General features: G+C 35.8%; 1 protein-coding gene across 4 annotated transcripts in view; it reads right to left on the minus strand.

Annotated features, from left to right (window-relative positions):
* Positions 1–14,338, minus strand: part of MED13L (mediator complex subunit 13L) — a 284,123-nt gene that overhangs the window by 110,343 nt on the left and 159,442 nt on the right. For all 4 annotated transcript variants that reach the window (XM_081539697.1, XM_081539695.1, XM_081539694.1 and 1 more), the window contains one exon: positions 13,471–13,554. In XM_081539697.1, coding sequence (XP_081395823.1) covers positions 13,471–13,554 — 84 coding nt within the window. The remainder of the gene's footprint in view (positions 1–13,470; positions 13,555–14,338) is intronic.

A 14,338-nucleotide genomic window follows, 5' to 3' on the forward strand; every position in this document is an offset into this window, starting at 1 on the left:
TATACTGTGCACTCTGGGAAGCATGACTGCCTTTCTGCTGATGCCTTCTCTTCAAGTCTGAAGTAGATGCCAACTGATTAAACCCACACAGGCCAAAGTGGCACCAGGGAGTGCTATAAAGAAATCCCTGTTAATGCTATAATAAGGCTTAGATGCCTCTCAATTGCAATAATGTAAGACATTGATAGCTTCAAAAAAAATTCATCATGAGCAGTAAGAGCCTGAAGGTGGTAAATGCTAAAATCCTTGGCAAGAGAGAAAATAAGACAATACAAAAGGCACTAATTAAAAACAGTCCTGGGCCATGTTAATAAAATCTGCAGAAGCAAGGAGTCAAGAGCAAGAGGGAAAAGTTATAAATGAATCTCCATAACTCAGTGGCCAGTTTGGACTGAGCTATCAAAAGAAGCTTGGTATTCCTGTCTTAAGATCTTTAATTCTCAGGACAATGTTTACTGGTGGCTCTTTTGCAATTCTTAAATTCTAACAAACAACTACTCTAATTATTCAGACACTACTAAAATAGTGTTTAAGTCTCTATCTATACTCATGAACTATTACAAGTAATCAAAGCTTCATTAATGTAGAAATTTGTCATGGTTTTAAACTTGCTATCTTGATGTTATGCTCTTTCAAAGAACATGTTCTTTGCCCACATTCATTCACCAAAATAAATAAAAATCCCAAATCTATCATTGTGGCTTAAGGAAAGAATAGTGTCTACAGGCAAAATTCATTTGTGGCTCAGCTCTCCACCAAAAATGAACACCTAGACAGTTTCTTAGTACAAGCACATAGATTCAGTGATACACAGATCCTGCAAAGCAATTTATCATCTTTCCTACATCTTGGGCCTACAACAGAGAAATACCGTAAAAGAACTTCTATGTAACTGTCAAGAACACTTGAGGTCTCCTATTAGAAATTATCTCTTCCTATCTTCCACTGCACCTTCCTCTCGAGACGCCAAATCTTTCCTTGAGACACCACTGGGATATGTCTCCTTGCTATTTTCCTCTCCATGATTCTATTCCAAGTCACCCAAACCTCAGATATGACAAAATACAGTTAATTTCATGAATTTTTTCTCTCCACTAGAACTCACATCAATATCTTACAATTTTCCCCTTTAGTGCTTAATATTTCACAAACCAAGACACTAATTATATATAGTGTCTTATCTCTAACTGCTTTAAGTGTTTATATCTTACCTTCCTGACAATACTAAGATCTTTGGAAGGACTTTGTCAAGTTATTTTATTCATGTAGGCCAAATACCAAAACAAAACCATTTTTTAAAAAAAAACCAAAACAACAACAAAAAACTTTTAGAAAAGCTATTCACAGAACACAGATAACAAAGTAAACAAATTCTGAAACTAGTAAACTTCCTATAGAGTCCCATATGTACATACTTGGATTGATCTTCAATACATCATCACTATAAAGTAAAATAAAGCAATGGAACAATGGGTAGGACATGTGCACCATGTGGTATATACTCTGTGTACAGAAAAGGGAAATAAACACACACATTGTGTATCTGCATAAACTAATCTCTGGAAAGATAAAGAGAAACTGGGGGCTTCCCTGGTGGCTCAACGGTAAAGAATCTGTCTGCAATGCAGGAGACCAGGGTTTGATCCCCTGGAGAAGGGAATGGCAACCCACTCCAGTATTCTTGCCTGGAGAATTCCACGGACAGAGAAACCTGGTGGGCTACAGTTCATGGGGTTACAAAGAGTCACACAACTGAACAACCAACATTTTCATGTTTTTCCAGGTTCAACATGATTTAACACTAGGAGAAAAACTGATTGGGCAGTAAGTGGAGGAGACTTTTTCACCTGTGTAATTTTGTGCTGTTTAAATTTTATACTATATACATTTATTTCCCATTCTACGTAATAATTTAAATAGGATAAAACAGCTTTTCGGTTAAAGAGAAAACACTGTCAGATATGTACGTTTTAGTGAATTAACATGAGAATTAAAATGCTGTGCTGTGCATGAGACTTATTATTATAAAGACATATACATAATCATCTCTTGGGTATCCATGGAGATTCTAAATTCTAGCCCCTATATTAACCTTGTAATTAGATAAATATTTACCTCAAAAAATTGATTTATAATCAATGATTACTCCTACATTAAAGGTGTAATCATTAAACTTACTAGTGAAGTCAGCATGAAAAACTGGGGAACAATAATTGTTGTGAAAACTAGAAATGCGTAGACCTGAATCCTAGACTTTCTAGCTATGTGGCTTCTCAGCTGATCACTTTAGCCTATCTGGATGGCAAATTTCCTTTTAAGGGCAGGTCTGCAAAGTTAGGTACCAGGGCCAACTCCATCCCATTGTAACTGAGAGTGGGGGTTCAGCTGCTTGCCTCTTGAAAGTCAATAAAGAGGCCAGTTGGTGAAAAAGAAGAGTTTGCTTTATTTCAGAGGCTGGCAATCAGCAGGAGAGCAGACTCCTGTCCAACGGCTGACTCCCCACCACTGACAATCAGTGGGCAAGAGCTTTTACAGACAGAGCAAGGGGGGCAACATGTAGAAACAGCACCATCAGCTCTCACAGTCATCTTGAAATTGGTTTCTTTGAGGCCATTTCTTGGAATTAGGGTAGCTTATGTCTTGACTACAGTCTGGTCATCATGTAAACTTCACAGAATATTATCTATAACCCCTGAGGTCCTTGACTTTGCTCACTAGGTCTCCTTTGATGATTTTCCTTTGTTTCTCCCTTTTCTCACTTCTTGGATTAAATTTATTGTTTGGATAAATTTTCCACAGACAAAAGGCAAGCTGGGGACATGAGTGGGATGGAGCATTAGGTCCTGCTCCACTTCATGGTTACCTATTTTTTGTAAATAAAGTTTTACTGGAACAGTCTATTGCCTATTTGCTTACATATTGTCTACGGCTGCTTTTCCAGCACAGTGTGGGATGTGACTAGTTTTGACAGAAACCATATGCCCTGCAAAGCTGAAAATATTTACTATGTGCAGGAAAAGTTTACCTGCCCCGGCCTAAGAATCAAATGCAGACAAACCACATCTTTGTTGAAATTTTTTTAAAGTGCAGGAATGCTAAGCAGGCAGCAGGTCAAAACTACTTTCAAAATAACATGAGACATTATCGTTTTCACTCTGATTTTCTCCAAGTGCACAATGGAGTTTTCCAGAGACTACACAGTGTTTTATGTCACAACAGACTATAAGCAGAAGCAGACACAAGAATACAGCTGTTTTCCCTTAAGCCAGACTTTAAAGAGACTCACAAAAACAGTGCCACTCTTCTAACTAAATATTTTCATCTTCTAAAAAGTGTTATTTTAGTTTAAAAAAGAAAGAGTTATTTGTGTTAACATATAGTGGGCTTGTTACTGTTATTTTTTAAAGTTATAAACATTTTAACTTTTCTCAGTTTTAATTCTTTAAATACTGAAAAGTATAACCCAATAAACAAAAGCTCTACTGGGTGCTCAATAACGTTCACAGGTGTTTTGAAGCCAAAAAGTTCAAGAAACTGCTATACTATAGCTCAAGTGTATCACAGCGCCATGATTAACTGGCCTACTAGAAAAGACTATACACTGGACAGGGACCGAGGATAAACACGGAGTAGTTTATTAACCATGGACAGTACCAGGAAAATCAATGGCACCACCACCATTCTGCAGGTTGTTTTTGAAAGAAAATTTGACAATTCGCATTAGGAGTTCCTTGGGGTACTTTTTAAAGAAATTTATTCAAAACTCTGAAATAAGGTCAATGGAAGACAGGTTGTCCTTACAATACCGTATCAGGAAAATGCCCATCCAAGGATTATCTAGTGTCTCAGTTCCTCAACTGTGTACCCAACACCTCAGAATGCTGTGGCAAATTCACATGGATGTGGCGGGATATTTTAGACTGGCAGGGCCAGGGGAATAAAGTGACATCTGTTGGACTCTACACAAACCACTAGCTCAAGGCAGTCTACAGTCTCAATATTACACCATACTGCATTTTCTGCAATAAAGTCAGATCAGTAGGGACAGGAAATAAGAGCAGTGACAGCCAACCTGATTCCAAGGTCTGGGAAGCTGCATGGTGCTCAACAGACACAAGTGTCCTATTTATAAGCAATTCGAGGTAAGAAAAAAAATTTATTTTTTCAATTTATGTGCATTATTTGTTCAAACAGCTACTACGTTGTAGGTGCGTATATACCAATTAATTTTCTAGAAAATGCTAGCTACTCAAATGATCTCTGAATTGGTTTTCACATGTTACTTGTTCTTTCACTAATTAATGAGTTGATTAAAATATATGGCATTTATTCATTTTATATTTGCAGGAGAGTCCAAATTTTACCTATCATTCTTCATTCCATGTCAAATATTCTTATCTAGATCATTCTTTTCACTTCAAGCTACATAAGTGATAAAATGTGTTTAAGAAGGAAAAAGAATAGAAAACAACTGTCCCCTTTCTGGCACCCTTATGAGGAACAACAGGGAAAAAAGCTAAGTGAAAATCAAGTGCACAAATATGTTTCTAGAAGGTCTGACAGATGCCTATTCAAGCAAGAGGAAAATTCGGGAAGTATCTACTTTTAATTCACAGTTTATATAAATAATACAACTTTGATGTATATGTGCTTAGTCCTCAGTAGTGTCCGACTCTTTGCAACCCCACAGACTGTAGCCCACCAGGCTCCTCTGTCCATGGGTGTTCTCCAGGCAAGAATACTGGAGTGGGTTGCCATGCCCTTCTCCAAGGGATCTTCCCAACCCAGGGATCAAACCCACGTCTCCCATATTGCATGTGGATTCTTTACCATCTGAGCTACCAGGGAAGCCTTCTGATGTATACAAACAATCTTAAATAATCTGAAAATGGAAAAATAAAATGATACACAATGCTATTCCTGAATTATGATCATTTAATTTTGAAAAGCTGAAAGGTTTCATTCATAATACAGTGAATAGTATATAGAGTGCTATGAGAATATAGGAAACTTATGAAATAGGTTTTAAATAACCTGTTGAGTCATCCATTCATTCATATTAATTATCTCCCACTTAATCCCCAAAACAACCTATATATAGACATCAATATATCCTTATTATTATTCCTACTCAGAGTTTAGGGGAAAAAAAATAGGAACAGAAACACAGGATATAGTAAGTGGATCATTTTGACTATGTACACTAATAGCATAACCAGGAGTCATAACACAGTCGTAAACTTCTGTCAGTTATGTCCAAAGGAGCAATCTATTGGATGGTAGATGCAGGCCCATCAGTAACACTTGTAATAATGTATATATGTGTGCATCCAATTCCTGGAAAAAAATCACATGTACATGAAGTTCTAATTCCTGAACTCAATACTGATGATTCTGAATCCTTACATGGTAGGTCAGGATGACTGGTCCCTATTCAGCTGCCTCATCCTGTCTGACGTCATCCTCACATCAGCTCCAACCTGTCGGCTCAGCGACTTCAGCTGCTTCTGAAAATATCTGACGTGTTCAAAGGAGTTACAGGAGCACTATATGAATCCTTAAAAGAGATCAGGTATACAATGTGCCGATGGCCCAACTGAAGGCTTCTTCTCCATGATATATATACTCAGAGGAATTAAAAGAGCTCTGAAACTTGGGATGCTTAGTTTACAATAAATCAAAGCACAAATACAGAATGCTTTGTTCCACAGCAGCTACAGAACATACCCTGTATTGTGCTTCAAACAGAATCAAATGTAACCGTAATATACTTCGACTGAAGCATTCTCTGGTTTGAAATGTACTTAGCAAGTATTTTATTGAGTCTTTCCTGGGTCTTTGTAACGGCATATATTTTAAGGGCTGGGGTAAAGGGAGGCCTTGCCATTATTAGGGTCCTTTATTAGTGTCATTATTAGTAATTTGTCTTTTTGAACCTACAAAGCAGGCACAAAATGATCAAGGTTAATGCAAGAAAGTACATGTTTGATTTAGCACTTGCACATAATCATGTGTCTCAAACCAGTAATGTAAGTTTTTAGAGACCAGGTAAAGGAAAGGCTATGGAGATAAAGTTAGAAAGTAAAAGCATATAATCCCGTTTTTTCTATTTCCACACACTGGGTATTTAACGGCTATCACAATGTCATATTTCTTTCCTAAAAAACTCTAATTGAAATCAAAGCCTAGAAATAGTCAAGGATTCAACAAACCATTAGGAGAAGAAAGCGGTCATTTCAGGGATGTGAACCATACACTGATACAAAGCTTAAGTTTTAGATCTTGAAATTATAAATAAGAAACAAAGGAGAGGAGGTGGCATGCTTACACTGAAATTGATGTAATACTTTAAAGTCCACTGAGACAAAGCTCAAAATTCTCCAGCTAACAGTCCAATTTTCTCCTTCAGTGAAACGCACCTTCTACAGTCTTGTTTTTTTTTTTAAACAATTCACCTAACAGAGAAATACTTCAATCAACTGTCTTCAATTATACATACTGAGATATTCCTTTGTTTTCTTACATTTTCAGTACCAGATAAACTCAGCAAACAACACTGGGTCAATTTCAGTGGTACATAATAATCCTTCAAATGTTCCCCAACAATGTTCTTTCTAGGCTCTTCTGTGTGCAACCAACTAGAAAAGCCTCCTTTTTTCTATGAGGTCTGTTAAGAACTCAAAACATGTTAAGTCTGTTTCCACTAGCAGAATTGCAATTCACAGGCCAGCAATGGGTGGCAAAGTCCAACAGGGTAAAGTTTGCTTTCTACTTAGGAAATACGTACACTAAAGTAACCATCATAAAGAGAGCCCAACTGCTCAAACCTGCAACATGAACAAACCAGTAAATAATACTGAGAAAAGACGCAAGCAAAACTGACAATTATAAAAAAGAAAGGTTTTAACCCATTTATAAAAGATAATAGTTTAAAATGGGAATGTAATCCTAAAAACTTGATATTTTGTTTTACATTAAATCAATTTTAAGACCTAATTTTTTAATGAATTCTCATCTTAGTACAAATTCAAGAGAAAAATAAATTTTTTTAAATAAAACACACACACACACACACACACACTCCAAGAATAGTAAAAACATACTATTGATAAATACTGAGGTAAAATGTCAGGAAAACACCATCTAGAAAAGTTGCCTCAGGGGAGCAGCTCAAAGAAGAGAGATCCAAGTTAACTTGAGTTGCCAGAGAAGACAGAAGGGGGGGTGGCAGGGTGGGGGGAGAACAGGAACAAAAGAGAAAAGGAGTTGAGACCATGCTACTAGGAACTGTGAAGGGCAACTCTATCTGGACAAAAGGCTTTTTCTGGGGAACAGGAATGCCAGATAAAATTCGGGTAACACCCTAAACACTGACACCACATTATGGTCTTACATGGGAGAGCGCTTCACCAAGAGTAGTCAAACAGAAAGATACACAAGGTATTAGAAACATGAGCAGTTTGAAGTCAGAAGATCCAGACAGGCAGAAGACTGTAACAACAGACCAGATCTGAACATTACAACAAAGAGGAAGCTTCAGTTACATAATTTAAGATTTCATCTTAGCACTCACAGCTTGCATATGCTTTAGCCATAAATATTGTCATAATACCTCAAACTTACACAACTATCAATGAAACCCTACATGAGAAGTACACTGTCACATTCTGTCAGGTTCTCAGATAGAAATGTAATACCTTTGAAGAACCACACTTAATAAAAGCTTTATTTTTATAATGCCCTATGTCCTCTAACAGTCCAAATACATCAAAGAAGTAAACCATCTACTTATAAATCCCACTGGTACCTAAAATTTCTTCCTCCCTCTTCCTAATCTCATTATGAACATTATTACTGAAACTAACACAATCCCTTTCTCTAGACACATTCTTGAAAACTTTCAGACCCTTTGGCTGCTGCTGCTGCTAAGTCGCTTCAGTCGTGTCCGACTCTGTGCGACCCCATAGACGGAAGCCCACCAGGCTCGCCTATCCCTGGGATTCTCCAGGCAAGAATACTGGAGTGGGTTGCCATTTCCTTCTCCACAGACCCTTTGGAACAGTAATCAAATCCCTTGAATTGGTAAATAAAGGAGTTACTTTCTGCTTACAGCCAAAACAAAAACACAATGAAAACAACATGTTCATGGTGGTAGACAAAGAAGGCAGAAAAGATATATATTCATATGTGTACACTGAGGACTTGCCCAGATTCTACAATTTCCCTGGAAACATTTTAGAAATAATAAATGCTAAAACTAAAGTCCACAGGGATTCAGTAAGTCCCACAAGGTCAGATAACTAATGGGAGACCATCCATATTTCTGGACGGAGCAGTGATCAAGGATAGCTCTGTTTCCAGCTTAGTTTCAGTCCTCTAGCAGCAATTAAAACAATGCTATTCACAAAACCTCTTCAGTGTATATATATATATGTTAAACTATGTATCTATATGTATACAGATACATAGGTACATTTTTTAGGAAGAATCCACCTGCAATGCAGGAGACTTGGGTTCAATCCCTGAGTCAGGAAGATCCCTTGGAGAAGGGCATGGCAACCCACATTCCAGTATTCTTGCCTGGAGAATCCCATGGACAGAGGAGCCTGGCGGCTATGGTCCATGGGTTGCAAAGAGTGGGTCACGACTGAAGCAACCTAGCACAACACATCTCTTACTGTAGGGTGTTTAAAATCCATTTTGAAACTGGACAGTATATATTTAAACTGTAAAAATCCATTACTGATATTCAGGATATAAGTTTTTATTGTGTACTTTTTAGACTACTAATAGGACAAAACCCAAAAACTAACATTGATGATTGCCTTTTGGTTATTAAGAAAAAAAGGAAAGTAATTTTTAAAGAGTAAACAAGCTACTTCTGGTTGAGCCAGTCTTTCAATTTAACACTCTAAGCATAATGTCTGTGAAAGTACAAAGCAGAGTGCCTGGTATATGAAAGATACTTTTAAGAAGGATAGACAGTATCACTAAGACTCATCAGAAGCTCTTATTAAATGTCTCCTCCTTTCCTAGTAATAGGTCCAACAGTTTACCACTTTGCAGATACCTGTGACAAAATATAGCAAGAAGTCTACATTCCTATCTTCATTTCAACTCCCATTTATAACTTAGACTACCACAACCTAAAATTCACTTCAGTGAAACTGCTCATGTCATGTCCATCATGACCGCATAACTACCTTTTAGAATGTATTTTATATGTCCTCACTGGTAGAGACAGCTGATTAATCTTGACACTTTAAAAATTCATGGCTCTGGTGATACCAATCCTTCTGGGTCTGTCTCCTTTCTCACTGACCTTCCCTAGTCTCCTTTATGTATCCCTTTTCTCTACCCATCCTGTAAATGCAGATGCTCCCCAGGACTCTAACCTCATCTTCTCACTTTTCACACAATTCTCAAATTCAAGAGACATAATACATAGTACCTTCTGATATATCTTCCATCAGATAAACTAGCAGAAAATGACTACATATTTTATAGATCCACCAAAAGCAATTAGAAAATATGGTAAAATTATTATGTATGATTCATACATCCAAATTGTCCCATTACTTTATGAATTTCCCATCATAAATTCTTAAAGACACCACACACGTGCAAAGTAAATTTATAAGGAAAATTACAAGGCTATCACTAATGGCCTTATTTTTCTGGACACCAGTAAGAGATTCTCGTTACTTTTCACAATGAAGTGACTGTTTAAATATCTGCTTACCCTCTAGTGAGATCTCCCTTTCCCTGAATTTTTATCTCTGCATCTCAAGAGGGAAACATAGATGACTGGGGCTATAATATAAGGAAAGTACAGGCAAGAGGAAGATGGAAAGGAAAACAAGAAGAGGTGAAGAGACAGGGGAGGGTGAGGAAAGAGAAGGAAGGAAAGTTTTAAAGCACTAAAGAATACTGGTACCTCAAAATATTCCATCCTGTTACACAGAAATTGCTTTTTGCTACTAAAATCAAAGGACAAGTGCATCTCTTGCACATTAGGTAATATAAGAACATAAAAAGGAAGTTAAAGAAATAATCCCAGGCTTAAGAGTCAAGAAAATATCCAGATGAGACGACACAAAAGCACTCAAAGTAACACACTTCCAATTGTGTATGTGCACGTGCATCTGTTAACAGCATACATAAAAGTAATTAAAATATTTGAAAACATGTGAGGCTATTTGGAGCATCACCCAAGAGCAGGGCAGGTTTGCCCATGAGGAAGAGATGGCAAATTAATTCAAAAAATGCACTGGCAAGTTTGTATTTGTGTTAACTCAGCTACCATATATCTGATACCAGGAAAGATCAAAGAGCCAAATTGCTATTGGGGACAATCAATTATTCTGTTAAAAATGGCATTCAAAGACTAAGGAATATAAACTTCAAATTCTATGGCAGTCAAATGTGGGCTGAAACTAGACTAAGTTAGAAAATAGACACCTTTCCAATAGAAAGAACCTCCACCACTAGAATAATTTTTTCGTTATTTCAAAAGAACATTTTTTTACTGGTTTGTTCTTAAGAATATTCTGGAAGCTAAGGCTTTTTCAAGTTCAACTTACCTTAGAAACCAGAAATTTTATTTGTTTGATGTTAGCTGTCACAACTTTTTAGGACAAAGCCAAGTTCTCTTTCCTACTAATTATATTTCCAAGAATGAGTAACAAGAGATACACTACTAGAGCAAAATCAAAAACTGATATAAATTTCTTTTATCTTCCTAGACCTGTCTGGTCAAATCTGTGTGTGTAAATTTATACACATATATAATTTTTCTTTAATTATCCTGAACATCATCTCATATCAAACTTTGAGAACTCTAATTTCAGAGTCTTTTAGCAAATGACTTACTTTTACTATCAATACAGAGAGAAATGATAGCTCAAAAAATAATATATTATTAATCGAACTGGTGAAACCTAGTCATCAATATATTCTTTTGTCGCCACTATTAGAGTTATTTTAGCTTACTTAAAATATGCAGTGTGCTAAGTGGTGTTTTGATCTACTGATCAAAAGTATCTATATGCTAGTATCAGTTTACTTTATATTTAGAATATTATTGTTTACAGTATGTTCTTTTTATTTGGGTCTAATGATATCAAATTAGAGAATTCCTAAAAATATTAATTTGTACATACAATGCATTTAGCATTTGCAGCAAATTTTCCTCTCCATTGGTACTAAACTAGTATGTACTAAAGAAAAAAAAGAAAGAAAAAGAACAAGAAGCTTAAAGAAGATTAATTTGTTCTTGTTTCTCAACTAAATTATAAACTAGTCATGTAAATTAACTCATTTAATCTTCACAATAATCCTGTAAGATACCATTATCAATTCAATAACAGCAAAAATAGAAGTTCAACTCAGAAAAACTAAACAACTTTTATAAAAGCAAATAAAACTTGTAAAAAGAGGCATAGGATGTGATACCAACTCTTCTAATCCTAAATGACCTCCCCATAGCACTAACCTATCCACCCAAAATGACTTAAGCACTGAGATCCTAGTTACCATCCAACAAGATACTCTATTTTCCACTCAGAGAATAAGAGTGAAAAAAAACTCTTAAGAAAGTTTTATTATAGCATATGCCAAATTTTTTAATAGAATCTCTGCTTTAAAATGTACACCTTCCACAATAGCTTTTCTAAAAGTATCAATATTTCTACAAGAAAAGCTGCACAAGATTCAACCACAACTATTAAGTCTTAAAAATAATAAAATAATTACACTGCACAGAAATCAATAGCCTCTCAGGTACACAAAATCAAATATCCAAACATATTACATGCCTTATTTATATCTGGTTTGCTAAAGTTAGGAAGACTCTTGAGTATCTAAATAAAGTGTAAAGATATACAAGCTATAAAAGAAGTACATCTGACTGTTAAAGATTATTTTTGACACTAAAATAGTAATTGCTACTCTTTCAATGACTCCTATTTCTTCATTTAGCTACAATAGCTACTCCTATTTCTACATTTCCTCTTCATCCAAAAATTCCTCACAAATCATCAGACAAATATCTGTACCTTTTGGTTAAAACTTTCAGGACTGGCTCAGTGAATCCATCAGAGACCAGCTGTGAGAATGCACACTGAGCATGGAAAGGCTCATTAAGGACTGCAAAGGAGAGCCCTGCACTAGAGCAAAACCGTGCATCACCATTCAGACTCGCCAACAGTAAAACTCCAAACTTTAACCAGCAGGAAATTTAAGTCCTCTATAAATTTCAAGAAAATGCTAAGATGAATTATGTCCATGAACAGTTAGACGAAATCAGTAAGAAATAAAAGGAAAAAAAAGTTCCTCTCCATCAATCAAAGCATCTGTAAACAGAATCACACCCAGACACATTAGTACCTTTTTTCTAAAAATCATTATCCTTTTCAGGCAAACTTTGATACCCATAATACCTACTATCTACTTAAACACAATTTTTAATAAATGCTAAGTGTACAAAAAGGGAGGAAATATTTTCAAGGAAGTTAATGATGATTTGGCAAAAAGAAAAAGAAAGTCAGTCCCTAATTTATCTGATTGGAAAAATCCCAATTTTCATAAATTAGGTTTAGTTAATAAGGAGATTCCACAACCATTTAAATCAAAGCTTTATGACACACACATTGGAGAGAAGGCTGGTATTATCAGAAGATGAGGCAGAGTAGCCAACTGAAATTCTGGCCAACTAACCAAACAACTGAACCTACCACATAAGGCTTCAAGAGCTTCTGTCTACAGCCACTAGCTGGTACCCTTAGCTTACGACAAGTTCATAGATAGTAAAACAGAATCAAGACTGTGTCTTCAGTTCTACAAAAATGAAATAATCACCAACTTCCAATTAAATTCACACTGTGTTCAAAGGAAAGTGAGATAAATATTAGATTTTGATGGTTTTGGATTTTGACTCTGGCTTGATTGATCTAAAATTCCATGTTTGTTTAGTATCAAAGACTGCCTTGCATATAATAAGTGATGGTTAAAAGTTTAGGACTGTTTAGATAAGTAATTCCCAGTCCTGGTGTGACAACTGTCAAGGATGTGTTGACCAACTTTTAAGGGCATCAAATAATTTTATAAAAACTGTCACCATTTGAATTCACTTGACTACTGATGTAAAGTTATGCCACATAACACTTTAAGGAAGAAAGATAAATTAGAATAATGAGAATAACAAAATAGAGTAATTCAATTCCAAAGAGTGTGACTATAAGGAACTCAGACATGGGTTATCGATAATTTTTCTAGCCAAATTTAATATTCCACAAAAACTCAGTAATAGAGTATTTAATAAAATGTGATCCAGGAATCTGTTTCAAACATCTAAACTATTAACATTATTGGAAAGTAAATAAAAGCTGCTTCCTCCGTTCATCTCTTCTGCAAAGATAGCTGCGGTCAAGCAAAAGAAACCAATAAACTGAAAGCAATGCAAAGACTCACCTTTTGTTGACTGGCTTTTCATCTTTTTCATAGGGTCGGACAAACCATTTCCCAATCCTAACGAAGTTCTTATCCATTAGGCACCTACAATAATTATATCAAGAATACAGTTTCAATAACGAATTAGCAAGTCACTGAATCAATAATCTGATAAGATCCACCACTGAAAATAAAACCATTACCAATTAAGTTGGCAAAATGTTTTCTCATCACTTAAAATTTTTACACTATACTAAACTGAAAGAACTTTCTGACTTTGGGCATAGACTTTCATTATATATTATTCTTACACTTTTTTTTTAAAAAAAAGAATTAGTTGAAAAATTCCTGAAGCAGTTTACATTTCTGAATTACTTCAAATCCAATCACACTTCTGTGTGACTAATTCTTCTGTGATCAAGAATGTTGGGAATATAGACAGCATTTCTTATGAATACCTCAGAGAAATTCTTCCAAGTGTCTGATGCCCTTTTTTGCAAGTTTTAATGCTGGACTTGCTTGGTGTGTGGCAGTCAATTCTTTAGCAGGGATTTTGGTAACAAAAGCATACCAGAGCCTCTTCAACTAGGTACTTTCCTTTTGTAGACATGGTAAAGCACTTCATTATGGCTTTGCCAAAAAAAAAAAACCACTGAGGAACTGCAGTCATTTCTTCACTAATGAATATTTGCTTTCTTCATATCTAAATTGTGCCCTGCTTCGGTTTTCACACCACTTTATGTACATTATTTTTCAATGTCAAGTCACAGGGTACTCCTTCTGAAGACATGTTAATGGCAACTGAACTCAAGTGATATAATACCAAAAGTGCACACGATTCAACTGAAGTGACAACAATACAGACAGCTATGACCAAGCTCACTGGAAT

Source organism: Giraffa tippelskirchi, chromosome 11, assembly GCF_054371585.1.
Source record: "Giraffa tippelskirchi isolate mGirTip1 chromosome 11, T2T-mGirTip1v1.2.pri, whole genome shotgun sequence".
NCBI classification, from domain to species: Eukaryota; Metazoa; Chordata; class Mammalia; order Artiodactyla; family Giraffidae; genus Giraffa; species Giraffa tippelskirchi.